Source organism: Denticeps clupeoides, unplaced genomic scaffold, assembly GCF_900700375.1.
Source record: "Denticeps clupeoides unplaced genomic scaffold, fDenClu1.1, whole genome shotgun sequence".
Lineage (NCBI taxonomy): Eukaryota > Metazoa > Chordata > Actinopteri > Clupeiformes > Denticipitidae > Denticeps > Denticeps clupeoides.
In genome coordinates, this window is record NW_021629728.1 from 115,548 (window position 1) to 134,347 (window position 18,800).

General features: G+C 43.3%; 2 protein-coding genes and 1 long non-coding RNA gene across 3 annotated transcripts; all 3 read left to right on the forward strand.

The window, feature by feature from the left end:
• The first annotated feature begins 2,705 nt into the window (after positions 1–2,705).
• On the forward strand, positions 2,706–3,210 carry LOC114772868 (eotaxin-like). The gene is made up of 3 exons (XM_028965589.1): positions 2,706–2,811; positions 2,892–3,003; positions 3,088–3,210. Exons 1-3 carry the CDS (start codon positions 2,742–2,744, stop codon positions 3,161–3,163), a joined length of 258 nt encoding a protein of 85 aa, XP_028821422.1. The 5' UTR covers positions 2,706–2,741; the 3' UTR covers positions 3,164–3,210.
• A 2,561-nt stretch (positions 3,211–5,771) lies between these two features.
• Positions 5,772–6,698, forward strand: LOC114772866 (C-C motif chemokine 4 homolog). Its single transcript, XM_028965588.1, has 3 exons — positions 5,772–5,931; positions 6,231–6,339; positions 6,430–6,698. Exons 1-3 carry the CDS (start codon positions 5,862–5,864, stop codon positions 6,545–6,547), a joined length of 297 nt encoding a protein of 98 aa, XP_028821421.1. The 5' UTR covers positions 5,772–5,861; the 3' UTR covers positions 6,548–6,698.
• A 1,884-nt stretch (positions 6,699–8,582) lies between these two features.
• Positions 8,583–10,055, forward strand: LOC114772867 (uncharacterized). The gene is made up of 3 exons (XR_003744205.1): positions 8,583–8,668; positions 9,222–9,279; positions 9,644–10,055. It is a non-coding gene; the product is annotated as an uncharacterized LOC114772867 (long non-coding RNA).
• The last annotated feature ends 8,745 nt before the right edge of the window (positions 10,056–18,800 follow it).

An 18,800-nucleotide genomic window follows, 5' to 3' on the forward strand; every position in this document is an offset into this window, starting at 1 on the left:
CTACTACCTAGCTACACTCCTGCACAGAAGCTACAATACTACCTCCTACATCAACACAATACTACCTAGCTACACCCCTGCACAGAAGCTACAATACTACCTCCTACATCAACACACTACTACCTAGCTACACTCCTGCACAGAAGCTACAATACTACCTCCTACATCAACACACTACTACCTAGCTACACTCCTGCACAGAAGCTACAATACTTCCTCCTACATCAACACAATACTACCTAGCTACACTCCTGCACAGAAGCTACAATACTACCTCCTACATCAACACAATACTACCTAGCTACACTCCTGCACAGAAGCTACAATACTACCTCCTACATCAACACAATACTACCTAGCTACACTCCTGCACAGAAGCTACAATACTACCTCCTACATCAACACACTACTACCTAGCTACACTCCTGCACAGAAGCTACAATACTACCTCCTACATCAACACAATACTACCTAGCTACACTCCTGCACAGAAGCTACAATACTACCTCCTACATCAACACACTACTACCTAGCTACACTCCTGCACAGAAGCTACAATACTACCTCCTACATCAACACACTACTACCTAGCTACACTCCTGCACAGAAGCTACAATACTACCTCCTACATCAACACAATACTACCTAGCTACACTCCTGCACAGAAGCTAAAATACTACCTCCTACATCCACACTACTACCTAGCTACACTCCTGCACAGAAGCTACAATACTACCTCCTACATCAACACAATACTACCTAGCTACACTCCTGCACAGAAGCTACAATACTACCTCCTACATCAACACACTACTACCTAGCTACACTCCTGCACAGAAGCTACAATACTACCTCCTACATCAACACAATACTACCTAGCTACACTCCTGCACAGAAGCTACAATACTACCCTCCTACATCAACACAATACTACCTAGCTACACTCCTGCACAGAAGCTACAATACTACCTCCTACATCAACACACTACTACCTAGCTACACTCCTGCACAGAAGCTACAATACTACCTCCTACATCAACACACTACTACCTAGCTACACTCCTGCACAGAAGCTACAATACTACCTCCTACATCAACACAATACAACCTAGCTACACTCCTGCACAGAAGCTACAATACTACCTCCTACATCAACACAATACAACCTAGCTACACTCCTGCACGCTCTCTCAGATCTGCATACGAAAGGAGACTAAAAATTCCTTCTTCACGGGGTCTCCGATTCCAATCATCTCTGTTCTCCGTTGTTGTCCCTGGCTGGTGGAACAACCTGCCCTCCTCCACACGACTAGCCGAGACTATCACTACTTTTAAGAAGCAGGTGAAAACCCTCTTGTTCAAAAAATATTACAGACAAATCTAACACTTACACACGTGTACACATTGCACAAAACAATACAAAATATATATATACATTATAATTTTTATCTTCGTCTAGCACCTAACAATCTCTGAGCATGCTCCTCGCTGACAAGTTGAGCCTTATCAGGGCTCTTAGTTTGTAAACTCAATATTCTATAGAAATATGTATGTAAGTCGCTTTGGATAAAAGCGTCTGCTAAATAAAATAAAGTAAAGTAAAGTGATCCGTTCTTGTAACACACTCGCCTATGAACCAGAAGACCCAGGTTCAAACCCCACTTACTACCATTGTGTCCCTGAGCAGGACACTTAACCCTGAGTGTCTCCAGGGGGGGACTGTCCCTGTAAATACTGATTGTAAGTTGCTCTGGATAAGGGCGTCTGGTAAATGCCATAAATGTAAATGTCTTTTGTGGAACATTATACACTGTTTATAAAGCTAAATTACAACATACAAATTACAAATTACAATTTAATGTTTAGCTTAATTTCCGGTCACATTACTACCTTTGAACAATAAAATTTGTCATCATTATGTAATACTATTTATTCATGTACTTATTTCAAAGTTTCACACACGTGACAGAGAACTTTGTACACGGTGAGTGACGTGGGAGATCGCATATCAACACATTTATGAAGCGGACGTTCCAGATATAATTGGATTTACATACATTTTCGGGAGCACGTTTTGCCCAGAAAAGCTTATTGTTGGAAATGATTTCAAGTTGAACTTGCAGTGGTTTGTGGGTATCACAGTTTCCCCGCAGTCTAGGCGGTGTGAAGCCAGAAGAAAGTCACTTTACTTTCAAATGTTTGTGACGCTTTTTCGTCACAACCTGACCACGAATAAGAATGGGCCTATTTTACGCTAATTTTACTTGTCCTTGTGTTTCAAATTACGATGCCCTCGTCTTTACCCTCAGATTTTGAAGAGTCGGAACTCTCTCTCGCAATTTTCTTATGCTGATTGAGGCACGCGTTGGATCACGTCGCTAGGTCGGGGCGATCAAGGTGAACCCTTCTGAGTTGAGGACGAGAACTCTGCGGTTTCCATCTCGAGCACGTTGCTACAGCGCGGGCCGCTGCAGAGGCTGCAGAGACGAGGAGGGGTATCTCGAACAGGAAGCCGGGCCGCACCGGGCTCCTCGCCACGGTTTTTCCCCCCACCGCTACCTGTTCCTGCTTGGATGCCAAGGGTAGCAACTTCTGAAGGAAACCGGTACCGAGAAACCACCCCACCCACCCCGGGGCCGAGACCGATATAAGGAGCTCGGTTTGGGCTAGAAGGTTGTCAGAACCAACAGGAGAAGCGAAAACCCCTGCAGGGTCCAAGAAAACCATCCGAAGCACCAGACATGAAGACCTTCTGCCTGCTGGCTGCCGCCATCCTTCTGGTTGCACTCTGCTCCCCGGCACTGAGTCAGCGTGAGTGAACGTGAACCAGATTAACCAGATTAAAACATCTTCAGTCGTTATAACCTTTACTCGCAATCTTCTGGTCTCAGATTCCAGCGGGCCGAGCGAATGCTGCTTCGACTTCTACACAAAGAGGATTCCGGTGAGCCGAATTCAGAGCTTCAAGGTGTCTCACGCTGACTGTCCCAAGAAGGGCATCATGTAAGTCGCCCTTCACGGCGTTCTGTATTTCCGCACGTCCTGCCGTTTCTGTGCTAATTCTGCGTCGTTCTGGATTTACTTTAGACTCAAGACGGTGAAGGACGTGGAGCTGTGCGTGAACCCAGCTGACCAGAGCATTCAGGATCTGATGGAAAAGTGATGTGGGGCCAGAAAGTCAGCTCTGGACAGGAGTAGAGAATGGTGACCGTTGCAGATCATCACGCCGGCTCATCTTCAATCGCGCTTGAAACTGTGCTGCGAAACGAACACACACACAAACACCACACACACACACACACACAACACACACACAAATACAGGCACCCTGCCGTGAACACCCTGCATGCAACATTTTCTGCGGACGCTGCTGAACTGAGATACTAAGCTAAGCATTTCCGATCAAACTGAACGTGAAATATTGCCGTTTGTCTTTTTTTTTTTGGTTTGATGACGAAATAAAGAAATTCTCATAGAGACACCTCCCGTCGGCTGTGTTTTGTATTCTGTCACTTTTTTGAGCATCACTCAATATTTATGCTGAAATGCATTGTCCAAATTATGTTTGAACAATTATGTTTTGATGTAACTGTTTTTAAATGTGAAAAATAGCATTTTATTTATTTTTTATTACAAAATTATGAGAATATTATCCATATCTTGCAGCCAGTAGAAAGAGCTGAACGTTTACATTTACAGCAGCATTTACCAGACGCCCTTATCCAGAGCGCCTTACAATCAGTAGTTACAGGGACAGTACCCCCTGGAGACACTCAGGGTTAAGTGTCCTGCTCAGGGACACAATGGTAGTAAGTGGGGTTTGAACCTGGGACTTTGTGCTCTTCTGGTTCATAGGTGAGTGTCTTACTCACCAGGCCACTACCACCCTCAGTCACTAAGACGTATTTATTTTATCATTAATCTGCAGCATGTTACGTTGTGAACAAAAAGAAAACGTCCGGTGGAACATTCCAGGTCCCCACAACAAATTAAAAGCGAGAGCGAAGGTTTAAAGTGTAAACATCTCCAAGAATTCCCATTTCGCCAGTGAACGTGTGTGTGGTGTGACCGGTGTACGCCTGTAGGCCCCTCCGCATGATTTTCTACTAGCGAGCAACAGCAAGCACGCTGACTTGGAACCAGGAAGAACCACGGAGATGGTTCCTGCAGAACCCCAACTTGTACGTTCGAATCGAGGCGGGTTTCAGCGATCAGCGAGCTCTGTATCGCATATTTCCACCAGGAAATTTTCTCCACCGGATGAACCGGTCATTTTTCATATTCGTGTGTTTTCTGTGTGACCTTTACTGTCACAAGAACTTGTTTGGGAGGCTAAAAACTTGTCAGACGTGCGCTGATTCAAAACCGACGTCCTGTGGTTGTTAGTGAACATGCTGCGAATGTGTTCTTTATTTGCACTCTCAAAAAGCAGCGCTGCCATTAGCGGAGAGCTAGCCACGTCTTTAATCAGAACTTTTATTCCATATGGTCATTTGGCCAGATGATTCGTTCGAATTTTGAAAAAGGATTTGTTCGGTGCGCTCTGATGCGTGGCGTAGACGTGGACCGCCATCGGTAGGGACTTTTGGGTGTGACCCGCTGTGTACGGTGGTTTTTTTCGGCAGGCGGGTGTGGGAAATGTCATGGGGTGGAGGGCCGAGGAGGTGGAATTTTATGAAGAATGAACGAGGCGCGCTGCACTTTTTAAAAATGTATTTATTTTTATTTTTTTACACTCAACAGTCCCTTTTTTGGTTTTTGGTTTTGTGGGTATGGCAGTTTCTCCGCTGTGTAGGCGACGTGCCGCGAAACGCTCCCCTTTCTACAAATTCACTTTGCTTTCCGACATTCATGTGGCTTTTTATCAAGGACGTGGTAACGAAGTCATTTATAAGTATTGTGATACTCAAGTTTTTGGGGCCAAAAAACGGGTAAAGAACGGCCAACCACCAAATTTCCAATATCTGTGGCCACTTAATCTGTTGCCAGATTATTCACCGTTTGGAATTGGAATGTTGAGATTGTTTCGGTTCATTTTCACACAAACAGAATTTAGCCTGACAGGATGGGCTTTAGAAGCACATTTATCCATCTGCGTCCATTTTTGAGCAGGAAGCTTGTGCCAACGATTGTCTGCCATGTAGACTATGGCAAACAGAACTTATTTCATTCATCTATTTATTTTAGTCATTATTCAATTTATTAAATACATTTTCAATTTGATTAATGTGGCATGAGGTCCAGATAGCCATTTTTTTCCCATTTAACTTGATTAAAGACCCTGGGCTGTTAATTCAGGATTTACTGAAGATTTACTACAGAGGACTTGCAGAACCTCTGTTGAAATTAAAGTACATTAACATGAAAATTAAAAGTACATTGAATGAAAATTCAACATTGGCAATTGGCCAACATTGGCAATTTTCATGCTAACATTAGTGCAGAAATTCAGATTTTATACGAAATTTACTCTCTGATTCTAGAATAGACGACAACATGCTGTTAGGATGTTGAGAAAAAGTTGTGGTTTATTAAAGCATGTAAATGCAGAACGTCGAGAACGTAATGAGGTGCAGAGGCCCTGTGGTTTGTCACGTGGCGGAACGTTTCCATCTCGTAATTCTTGGTACGTCGCAGTCGCTGCAGAAGCTGCAGAAATGAGGAGGGGGCAGGTCAAACCCACCTCACCACTGGTTCCATCCCACCACCACCTGTTCCGGACATCTAATCCAATCCGAAGATCTAATGGAAACCAGACTGAGCCGCCCAGCGGCGACGCCTTATATTAGGAGGCCAGGTTGGACAGAGGATGAGATCATAGAAGGACTCCAGAGGAGAAGAACCTGTCAGAGACGCCAGAGATGAAGACCTTCTGTCTGCTCACCGCCGCCGTGCTCCTGGTCGCCCTCTGCTCTTCAGCACTGGGCCAGTGTAAGTGTGTGTTTCTTCTCAAATTCGTCTCTTAAAAGAGTCTGAAAAAAAAAATCCAATTAAAATGTTAATCGACACTGGACCAGATTATTAATCCTTCAGAATCATTATCAGTTTAGATTAGATTGGATTTTGCTTTCAGTGTGAAACCCCGTGTGAAATTCCCGGATGTGTTTTTGGTTCTAAACCAAGATTTTTGAGTTTAGTTCGTTGTAAATGTTGAAGGTAAATAGCAGGTAATTCATGTGTGAGGATAATAAATAACAGCGTATTAAAATTCGTTAAATCCTTCTCAACAGCTTCGAGGCCGAGTGAATGCTGCATGAATTTCTACCAAAACCGCGTTCCTCTAAGACAAATTAAAAGTTTCACAGTAACACACCCAAGTTGTCCCAAGAAGGGGGTCGTGTGAGTATTTTTTTTTGTTCTTTTAGGTGCTTCAACTTGAATGATTTAAAACATGAACAAATGATGACTGATTTTTTTTTTTTATTCCAGACTCACCACATTGAGGGGAATTAAGATGTGCGTGAACCCGGATGAGCAGCGGATTCAGGATCTGATGGAGAAGTTGACATGGGGACAGAAAGAAGGTTCTGGAACCGGCTCGCAGTAGAGCTCTGGCTCTGGCCAGCGGACAGCCCAGTGTTTATAGCTATCACGTACACATTCATAAATCTTTACCCTGTATTACTTCTGCGCTGAGATGTGAAGTTTGTATTATTTAATCTGCCCTTTGTGACACAATAAATGTTTTCTAGCAGATACATGTTGCGTGTTTAAGATCATTACGGTTCTACATGTATAAATACGGACATCATGCACTAATTCATGTCGCATTCATCTTATAAGTTCCATAAGCGAGTCTCACAGCCAGGGCCGGCCTGTAACATGGACAGAATACGCAGATGCTGAGGGCGTCGTCCATCCAGGGGGCGCTACAGACAGAGGAAGAAAAAAACGTGGAACGTTGCACCATTCTGAAAACTAGTTGCTATTAATGAGTCTTAATTTCCCTGCTCAGTAATGTCTTGTCACGGCCAATACACCTCCAGCCCACCAGAGAGTGCCAGACCAGCCGGGGAGACGGCATCCCGGAAACGGAAGTGAGAGCGGGCAGCGCCAAGTATAAAAGCTAGGTGACACTGAGGAGACGCTGCCCGCTCTTTGACGAATTTATTTCCATAGACGCCAGCCTTATTTTCCCACGCTCGACTGATTGATATCCACGACCACGACCTTTGCCTGTCCCCGACCTAGAACTTTGCCCGCCCCTCTTGTGACGATGATCTCTAATCGGATTCTCCAGTGTGACCACGACCTTCGCCCGCCATTGACCTTGAGTTTGCCTGCCCCCTGTTGCTAATACGATCTTCCCCGTTACCCCCCCCACGGAGCCAGAGTTCCCGGCCAAGCGCCTCCGGTCCTCCTCTCCCCGTAAGACGACTACTCCACCCGCTCCAAGCATGCCTGCGAATGCGTCCTCGAACTCGGCCAGTGACATGTCTATTAAGTAGTATTAATAATAATAATGAGGCGTAACTTTCCCATCAGGCCTGGGGGGACAGACGTGTTTCGTGTGTGATGTTCAGAAAAAATAGGACCAACAAAGTTGTGGTTTATTAAAGCATGTAAATGCAGAACGTCCAGAACGTGGTGAGGTGCAGAGGCCCTGTGGTTTGTTACGTGGTGGAAAGTTTCCATCTCGTAATTCTTGGTACGGCGCAGTCGCTGCAGAAGCTGCAGAAATGAGGAGGGGGCAGGTCAAACCCACCTCACCACCGGTTCCATCCCACCACCACCTGTTCCGAACATCTAATGGAAACCAGACTGAGCCGCCCATCGGCGACACCTTATATTAGGAGGCCAGGTTGGACAGAGGATGAGACCAGAGAAGGACTCCAGAGGAGAAGAACCTGTCAGAGACGCCAGAGATGAAGACCTTCTGTCTGCTCGCCGCCGCCGTGCTCCTGGTCGCCCTCTGCTCTTCAGCACTGGGCCAGTGTAAGTGTGTGTTTCTTCTCAAATTCGTCTCATAAAAAAATCCAATTAAAATGTTAATCAACACTGGACCAGATTATTAATCCTTCAGAATCATTATCAGTTTAGATTAGATTGGATTTTGTTTTCAGTGTGAAACCCCGTGTGAAATTCCCGGAGGACTTTTTGGTTCTAAACCTGTTCTGCGGTGCTTCTGATTTGTGTAGATTTTTGAGGTTAGTTTGTTGTAAATAATGATGGTAAATAGCAGGTAATTCATGTGTGAGGATAATAAATAACAGCGTATTAAAATTTGTTAAATCCTTCTCAACAGCTTCGAGGTCGAGTGAATGCTGCAAGAATTTCTACTCCAAAACCCTTCCTCAAGACAAATTAAAAGTTTCACAGAAACACACCCAGGTTGTCCCAAGAAGGGGGTCGTGTGAGTATTTTTTTTTTGTTCTTTTAGGTGCTTCAACTTGAATGATTTAAAACAAACAAATGACTACTGATTTTTTTTTTTTTATTCCAGACTCACCACATTGAGGGGAATTAATATGCGTGAACCCAGATGAGCAGCGATTCAGGATCTGATGGAGAAGTTGACATGGGGAAGAAAGATGGTTCTGAACAAATATCAGGACATGCAGGTCCATCTAGACTAACCACAACTACACTTGTCCCCGGACAACAAACAACAACTAGACAACCTGGACCAACTGGACCATCACGTGTACAGGCCACCAGTCCATTGCAGGTTGACCCTTTTTTCATACATGAGGGACAGTTTTGCACTGCACATGCATAAATCCTAAAATTCAGCACAATTATTAATTATGTTATGTCGTCATGGTAACAATGTAGTAAATTTCTCCTGTTATAATCCAAAAGTTTTAACTGTGACATTTAACTAACATCATTGTTTGAGCTGTGGATTTAGTCCTTCACGTTTCCATGTGTGAAAACCACTTCTGCGCACACATCATGAGAACAACTCGCACACGCAAATATATCTACATGCAGTGAAAGTGGAGGTTTTACAGAAAAGGTTTAAGTATTATTTCGGTCAAAATTATCAACATTTGTCTGCTTGGCCCGATGCTTAGTGACGTGTCCTGAAACCTCCACAGTTGTGTCCCAGCTCAGACCTTGTGTGGGCAGAGTTTACATGCTTTTCTCATGTTGATGTGGGTTTCCTCCATGTTCTCCAGTGTCCTACCGTCATCCAAAGGCATGTACACTAGGTGAACTGGTGTTTCTAAATTGATTGTAGGTGTGTGTGTGTGTGTGTGTGTATATGTCACTTTCAGGATGAATGTGACATGAATAAACTCCCGGTCGCCCTCTGCTCTTCAGCACTGGGCCAGGGTAAGTGTGTGTTTCTTCCATTTGCAAACATAACATCTCATTTAAAATGTTAATCAACACTGGACTATATTTATTAATTTATTATCAGTTTAGTCCCAGATTAAGATTAGATTGGATCTTGTTTTCAGTGTGAAACCCCAATTCCTGGCGGACTTTTTGGTTTTAAAACTGTTCTCCGGTGCTTCTGATTTGTGTATATTTTTGAGGTTAGTTCGCTGTAAATAATGATGGTAAATAGCAGGTAATTCATGTGTGAGGATAATAAATAACAGCGTATTAGTGTGAGTATTTTTTGGTTCTTTTAGGTACTTCAACTTGATTTAAATAATATAAATACGAACAAATGTTTTTTTTATTGCTGCAGACTCACCACATTGAAGGGATCTAATATGTGCGTGAACCCGGATGAGCAGCGGATTCAGGATCTGATGGAAAAGCTGACACGGGGACAGAAAGATGATTCTGAACAAATATCAGGACATGCAGGTCCATCTAGACTAACCACAACTACACTTGTCCCTGGACAACAAACAACAACTAGACAACCAGGACCAACTGGACCTGGACCAACTGGACCATCACGTGTACAGGCCACCAGTCCATTGCAGGTTGAACCCGTGAGGGAGAGTTTTGCACCTCATGAGGGACAGTTTTGCACTGCACATGCCAGTGGCGTAACTATAGCCAGTTCAGCAGGTGCGGTCAGACACGGGGTCCGTGATCTCTGGGGGCCCGTCACTACCTCAGACCCGCCTCCTTATAAAAAAAAATAAAATCCAACCATCATATAAAAACAGCTAAATAAAGTTATCATCTTTCATTGTCGCCAAACTGTCATGTCAGAGTATATTTGTTTCTACTGAGATACAGCAAGGGTTTCTGGGAAAGCTAAATTTTTTGAATGGTCGGCTGCACATTGCATCATCGTGCTGACCAGAACAAGTAGCATGCCCTTCAAACCCAAGAGCGGCTGCAAGAAGCGCCAGGAACGTAGAGAGCTAAAGGAAAGGGTGGCAAAACTCCCGAAATTAGACCAATTTGGATTTTTAACCAGAGTGGTCGTGAGGAGGACAGGACACGTAGCAGCAGAAACTGGGAACTGTCATGCAATGTTTAGCTCATTAATTAGATTAATTAACCACAGAAAAAGTATGGAGTAAACAGCAGGAGATCTGAGTCCTAGATCACTGCTGTGTGAGCCAGAGCGCAGTTCGGTTCAGTGAGATTTGGAAGAAAAAAAACGCCAAAATGGCTAATAAATGATGTCTTATTAATGTTTTTTGCCGATTTTGACAAAATTTTCCTTTTGGAAAAGACGCTTGCGCGTTTCCCGGTTCAACTTTGGAGCGCAGATGAGCGGCCATGCAAGGCGAAAGTGGTCACGAAGCACAAACACACGTTTATTTCAACACTTTGCCCATGGGGAAAGTGTGTGGCATTGGTGAACCTGGTCATGGTGTCTGTAGGAGAGCTGTTGGTCGAGCTGAGAGCAGCAGGAGGGGGAAAATTGGCCTGGAATAGCCGCATTATTAGGGGCGGCGCTGTGTGAGTGTGTGTGAAGTGAAGTGAAGTGAAATGATTGTCACGTGATACACAGCAGCACAGCACACGGTGCACACAGTGAAATTTGTCCATGACCATTGTTATATGCTTGTATTCAATAATTAATGGTAAAAAAAAAAAAAACTGCTTCTTGTAACGTCTGTATGTATGTGCGATTAAATGCGATTAATTAGATTAATTAATCGCCACACCATGTAATTAGATCAAAATTTTAATCACTTGACAGCACTAACTTAGACTTTCAATAGATATTTATGTCTGAGTAATCTTCCAAGCAGACAATAAATTAGTGAGATTGGTCTTAAGTAGAGAGTAGGCCCATAGGATAACTGTGGCTAGGATTTTTAAATGTTAGCATGTTCCTATTGTCTTTGTTGCAGCTCAAATCTAGAGTCAGAAGCTGGCAGTTCATTTGAAGTCAGTAGCGCAGGTGGCCCGACTGTAGATGACACTGTCAGTGGTCCAGACCGGGCTGAGTCCACAGTCGGTGGCAGTGCAGAACAGGAGCAGGACAGGACAGGAGCAAGGGAAGACCTTTATCCTACAGACAGGGGACATTTTGGAGAAAATGTTTTGGACGCTTCCATTAAACGTTACATCTTAACTATGGGTTCTTGTAAACAGAGGGGTCCTTTCCCTTTCGCTGTTTTTCTGATGTGTTTATCACACTGGAAAATTCTATACAGATACTCTCTGACTATCGGAGTGCTTTTGACCAGGCCAAAGCTACACAGCGCAGATGCTCGCAAGTAAATGGGGTGTCCAAACTACATTTGAAAATGTTAGACCAAGGAGAGTGAAGCGTCACTTTGACAAACTATCAGAAGATGAGCGTTTAACCAATGCAGAGAAGTATTTCAGAGTGCAGATATTCAATGCCACTCTGGAGCCAGCTCTCTCAGAGATTTTCATGTATGCGGGAAACCTGTCATGTGTTTGAGGCTCGTAAGATGGCCTTCTAGTGGCCTAATTCACGCATATGGGGGGTTGTATGCATATTAATCATTTTCTTTTTTCTTTTTTTTCTGCACAGTTAAATAAGTTGGATTAAGTTTTGTTTCTGGGCAGTGCGAGTTTAAGCAAGCTTTCTATGCTTGAAGTTTGTTATGCGTTGAGTGTTTCAGTGTTCCCATATTTCCATGCAAGTTGATGTTAATGCGGTTATATTAGATTACCCTGTAAATTGGTATTAATAACAAACATTTTTTAAAGGTTTTCACATGTAATGGATCCTATGTAGTACAGTATTTTTGTATTTATAAACTATATCTATATAAACTATATACTATATAAAATATATAAACTACCTCTGTGCTTTTGGTTCTTTGCAGAGAGGATTGTAGTCACCGGGAGGGCCCGGATTGAATTTTCGCACCTGGGCCCATGACCATGTTGTTACGCTACTGGCACATGCATAAATCCTAAGATTCAGCACAATTGTTAATTATGTTATGTCGTCATGGTAATAATGTAGTAAATTTCTCCTGTTCTAATCCAAAAGTTTTAACTGTGACATTTTACCAGATTTTAACATCGTTGTTTGAGCTGTGGCCTGAGTCCTTCACGTGTGAAAACCACTTCTGCGCACACATCATGAGAGCAACTCGCACACGCAAATATATCTACATGCAGTGAAAGTGGAGGTTTTACAGAAAAGGTTAAAGTATTATTTCAGTCAAAATGATCAACAATTGTCTGCTTGGCCCGATGCTTACTGACGTGTCCTCAAACCTCCACGGTTGTGTCCCAGCTCAGACCTTTTTACATGCTTTCCTGAAAAAATACACATTCACCTTTAATTTCTGTTGCCTCCAGCTCAATTAGATGTAGACATCGCATACTACAGGCTCAACAAGCAAAGTACGACTAATTAATCAACACAGTTAGCACGAATAATTATGGAACCTTTGGCGGTAAAGGACTAGGATGCAGTCTAGAAGGTAAATACAGTAAATAGATGCTAAAATTGAATAATTTCAGGACCAGCTGAACATGTCTTATATTATTAATACTGTGTGGTGGTAAGTAATATTTAATGTGACAGATGTTGGGTTTTGTAGAGAGCAGATCATCTGTGTTGATTCTCTATCATGTTTTCCTCTCTGTCCCCTGGTTTTGTCTGTCCTACCTAAAGCAAGTTAAGCAAGAAAAACAAAGACAAAATGTCGAAAAAAGCACCAACACACGCCTGTTCAGTTGTGGAGTGCAGAGGTCAACCAGGGGGACAGAGGCAGCCAGAAGATAGAAGGTGAAGATGTTTCTGCAGTTCATCTTGGTTTCATGTCGTGGGTTGAACCTACGCGTTTATTTTTGTCCAAACCACAGAACCTGCATCACATCTCAGCTGCTTAAGCACCGTCCCCACACGCTGCTCCCCGGGCGCCTGTCATGGTGCCCACTGTCACCAAGGGTGACTGTTAAATACAGAGGACACGTGTCACCGTGTGCTGTGCTGCAGTTTTTCACAATGACAATCACTTCACTTTCACTGCTACAAATTTCGTCCTGGATGTTTCATTTGTCAGACTGACATTAGTTCAAATGTTTAAATTAATTACAATTTTATGTATACATTTAAATTGAATTAAAAATTTTTTTATATAATATATATACACACACACACACACATTATATATATATATATATATATATATACATACACAAAATATGACCACTGGCATGAGAAGAACCTGGACAGGCTGGCGGCTGATGTGGCAAAAGCACAATCGTGGACAAGATGGCAACATGGGGTCAAAACAATACGAGGTGATGGCGATCCAGAGAGCGTAATCCAAAAGTCAAAGGAAGACAGTGTGAGGCAAGATGACGCAAGGGCGTCCAATAAACAGGAATTTATGAATTTATGAAGTTAACGAATGAGTCTGCGGTGTCTGAACTTGACGCCGCTGTTTCATGCTGTGTGTTTACATGGGTGTGTCTACTGATTATGTGCGCCTGTTATGTTTAGTATAAATTGATCCCTCCTGTGTCCTGACGGCTGCTCGTTGTGCATTTTGTGGCGTCTTGTGTGCCGATGTGAGTTGGGCAATCGCATCCATTTCTTCCAGCCCTCCATCGATAAGAGTAAATATCACATTGTCGTATAATTTGCTCATTAATGTCAGGGCAGTTTGACCATGCACACACCCACGGTTGAAGCGGTAGGTGCACGAACGCGGTGTGGCCTAATGGTGTCGCTGTTTCCCAACAGAAACGCAGGGCGGTGTGGAAATAAAATGGTTTTCAAAGGCCGCACAACACAAACCGTCTGACCCCGGAAGCAAAAGAGTAAACTGATCTCGATTATAGTGCTTTTCATGACATACAACTGCAGGATTATGATGTAGACGAGAGATCTTAAACGAGGCTAAAAAACGACCTTGAAAAACCCAACCTGCACACAAGAGCTTAAGGTCACTGGCTTCACATTCTAGTGTCTTTGGAAATAAAACTAGTACATTAGAGGACATTTTAAGATTTCTTTCATCTTTTTCTCCCCAGTACTGCAAACATTTACAAACATTTACTGTACAATGCTAAAGTTCTTAATTTAATATTGAATTTCAGTCTGCAATGTGTCATCCGAATGTGTTTCATCATGAACAGTATTTATGAAGTCCTGAAGGCCTGAAGGCCTAAAGGACGAACTCAGGGTCGTTATATCTGGCTCGCCATTCACTAGACGACGATTCCTTTACTGTATACAGGCAGCCATTTCAATACTTTAACACAAACCTTGCCAAGGTAACCTTACAAGTGCGGGATCTTACAAAATAATCATTGATTTTCATTTACAATGAAAAATAAAATCTGCTTCTCCTCTCGCCCCGTTACTAATCAAGATGTTGACTTGTTGACCAGGTTGTTTATTCTTTTCTGCTTCAAAAGCAGTCGACTGGTGTGATTGGCCAAGTCTTTAAATTCACAATTTTTTTACAGTTATTAACATAAAATGTCTCTATCTGCTGACTAATTTGCATCGTTTGTGTGTAGTTTTTGGAGCTGTTATCATTGCGGATTTTTTAAATATTATGGCTGTCAAATGGTCAGTACCGGAGTGACTTTAAGTCAGGACGACCAGATCTCCTCGTTCCCCGAACATGACGGCCCGGCTTCTTAGCCTTTTTTTTCTGAGGTGAGTAAACTTTCTTCACGTCTCGGGCTTCATACACATATATTGTACTAGTAATAACTACAGCATTAAAATGCATTAAAATACAAATGCGTAAAAAAACAGCATTCTGGCAGTGTTCACCCCCCCCAGTTATCCGTTATATACTCTGTACCCCTGTCTATAAAAAAAGCTAAGTGATTTTCACTTGTGATACACAGCAGCACAGCACATGGTGCACACAGTGAAATTTGTCCTCTGCATTTATCCCATCACCCTGAGTGAGCAGCGGGCAGCCATGACAGGCGGTGCTTTTGCTCAGTGGCACCTCAGTGGCACCTTGGCGGATCGGGATTCGAACCGGCAACCTTCTCATTACAGGGCCGCTTCCTTAACCGCTAGGCCACCACTGCCTGGCACCAAAAAAAAAAAAAACCTGGCCACAAGTGACGTGAATATCACTGAAAAACAGTTTTCATGAGTGTACAAGGTGTGGTCAGGAAGAAGAAGCCTTCAGATGGCTTGCTAAAGTGACCACTTTCCACATGGAATTCAGCTTCTCTGATCCCAGTGAAGACCGTTAATCCAGCGCCGTTTCTCTCGTCAGAAATAGCCCGGCGAGTATTTTATTTAATACTTTACATTAGCGTAGCTCTGCCAGTCTAGACTGTGACTCAATGATAACCTGGCACTTCATTCCACCCTCTGGGGCTGGATCATCTTGTAGCCCACGAAGAAACGCTCTCGGTAGGTTTCCTCTCTTTTAATGGTAAAGATGATGCCCTTGGTTATAAAAAATGACGCATGCTGAGTTTTGACAACTTTATACCCTGAGGTCCACATTTTGGCAGGTTCCAGGACACAGGCGTCCAGAGGAGCCTACATCAAGCCATCAAGGGTGGTCTTATATATGGGCCAATAATTTGTGCATTTATACTCAACTTTACCACACCTGATCAAAGAAATAATTAATTAGTCCTTGTTTTCTGGAAACCAGAGATATTTGTATACCGTATGAGAGCCAACACTGTGAATTGGTTGAAGACCACCGGTCTTAATTTGAATTATTTGACAGTAGAAATTAACATACGCTACCCTGCATACATCTAGTCGGGAACTTTTGAATCCAGTGGCCTGCGTAATGAAGACCTCGACCACCATGTTCAGAAGGAGAACAATGGGGAACCTCCACGCACGGGCAGACAGAACTGAGTAAATTAGCCCCAGAATGTCCAATGTGTCCCTTTTGTCTGCCCACATAAGGCTTTTGATTTCCCCGTCCAGCCCCATGTCTTTAGACGTGTCATATTTTCAGGGTTATTAAAGAATTCTTTTGAATAAATTCTTTTTTTATTATTAATGCTCGGCTTTTCACTGTCACCAAAACTGTAGCATAAAAAATATTTTCCATGTTAGCATTTTTATGCTGTCTTCTTGCAACAAAAAGAAATGTTTCTACGGCATTAATGCATTGGGGCGAAGTGGGTATGTGCCGTGGTGACCTCAAAGGAAAGTTCCGTATCATTATTACTACTAATACTTAATAGGCTTTGCTACTCAGGTGAATTTATGTTGGCTTGTTTTTTCTTAAGACACATCAATAATAACTAGTTTTAAGAAATACTCTTTTGTCTTTCCATTTGTGGTGCCCCCTGGATGGATGGCGCCCCTAGCATTTGCATATATTGCCTATGCAAGGGGCCAATTTTGGCTGTTGCTCCCCAATTCATGACCCGATAGCATATTTATAACATATATGTTATTGGGTCATGAATTGGGGCAACATCAGGAATCACGCAACCCCAGAAGGTTGTTTTCATGACCAGGAAGGAACCTTGAAGGGGAAGTGTGCTTGATGCTGCTCCACGTTTCAGCTCCCAAGTGGCTCTTTGTTCCAATACGCTCGTCATTGTACTAAAATATCCACCTGAAATATCAATTCCGAATATCCACCAAATATCATCGGCCACTTGGCTCCACGTCACCCCTTGCCTGTTTTTTTTTTTTTTCAAGTGAGCTTTGTCATTTCAGCTACATACATGTTGGACAGTACATTTTGAAATGAACCAGAACCTGGTGCTACATGTAGGATGTAAGAAAGTTAGGCGCTGCCATAAAGTGACCGTGTGTGATAGGGACAAACTGGGCTACATAAAGTGCAAAACACAGGACAGAGGCAGTGCAGGAGTAACACAATGCAAACAAAATATCTAACAAAAAACTGCTATGGTAGTAGCCTAGCGGGTAACACACTTGCCTATGAACCAGAAGACCCAGGTTCAAACCCCACTTACTACCATCGTGTCCCTGACCAAGACACTTAACCCTGAGTGTCTCCAGGGGGGGACTGTCCCTGTAAATACTGATTGTAAGTCGCTCTGGTTAAGGGCGTCTGGTAAATGCTGTAAATGTAAATGTCACGTCGGCGAGCAGAGGCGGGACATAAGGGAAAAAATGATTTTTTTAATAAACACAAAGAAACAGGGCACGATGGCCGAAAGTGGGGAAAATCACAAAAACGTACCTGCAGGCGTGTGCCGATGGCCAGAACTCAACACTACAGAACAGTTTGCAAAGGTCCACAAAGGAAGTCGGTTCACGAACAGTGTTGCAGCCCCGCCCAGCTGCTCCACAGGGCCTTTTAAAATGGCGTCCTGACTGTGCACAGGTGAGTCCCCAGGTGCTGTCAATCCTGAAAACGTAGACAAGAAGACAGACAGACACAACACTGAAGCAGCAAAATGAATAATGAAGGTGCAAAGTAAAAATACCGCAAATGCCGCTGTGCAAAATGGAAGAGTGCAATAATAGATAATAATTTCTGAGCATATAAAAGGGGAAGAGTGTGCCTTGCCCTCCTGCTTCCCCCGTATATTAACCCTGTCCTGCGCCTGCTCCCATCTACCTGGACTGTTCGCCGCTAAACGTGCGTGTCCAGACCTACAGCAACAAGAACTTCAGGCGTGCAATGTCTCATGTAGGTGCATTTAGGATCTTCTGAATAACGCACTCATTCAGAAGACGTACAACCTGTTCGGTGCCAGAGTGGCCATAAAGGCCATTTCGGTCGCAGTGAATGGGTTCTTTTTAAAGGGACGAGGCGATCCCATCGACCCCCCCCATGCCCCGTCACAGATCTTCTGTGTACGAAATGTGACAAAAAGGCTGTTCCGCACCATCAAATCCTAAAGGTGGAGATAGAAGACATCAAGGGCTGAGAAAGGTAACCTGTGGAATATTATACAGAAACGAATAAAAAAACACGGCCCCTTTCCTTCTGTCCAATGGCAAGTACAGCATTGCATTCACAAAAAGTCTGAACAGTGCTGCGCTTTCAAAGGATAATTCCCTTAAGTGATGTTCCGACAAATGCGCAGCAGAAAGGGGAACGTATCGGCGCTCTTTAGAGTTAATGGGACAGAAATGCTGCAGGAGATAAAAGAAGAAGATTTTTTTAACAATAAAAGAGAGAGACAGACTCAGAGCCCAATTTATTTGAAAGCCGTCCAACGGGCCGAGGCCGCTTTGATGTAACAGGCGAGCCGCCGCACCGTGCCAGAACATCAGGGTGTGGGATGCACCTCGGCACTGTTATAAAACGCCGTTCCAGGTGCCAACTGGGCAGAAAACGTGGAGCGTGCATGTTCGCTGCGTTCAAAGAAAATAAAAAAAATGGATTAACATAAATGAAGTATTCCCACAATGATTTAGAGGCTGAATTGTGACAGTTGGTGATCATTTTTACTGTTGTGGGAAAATAGTGATAAACTAAATCGACCACAAGTGCTACCAGGGTCGGGACAAACATTCGTAAAAGTACATTTTGTTTAGTTTTTTGCACTATTAT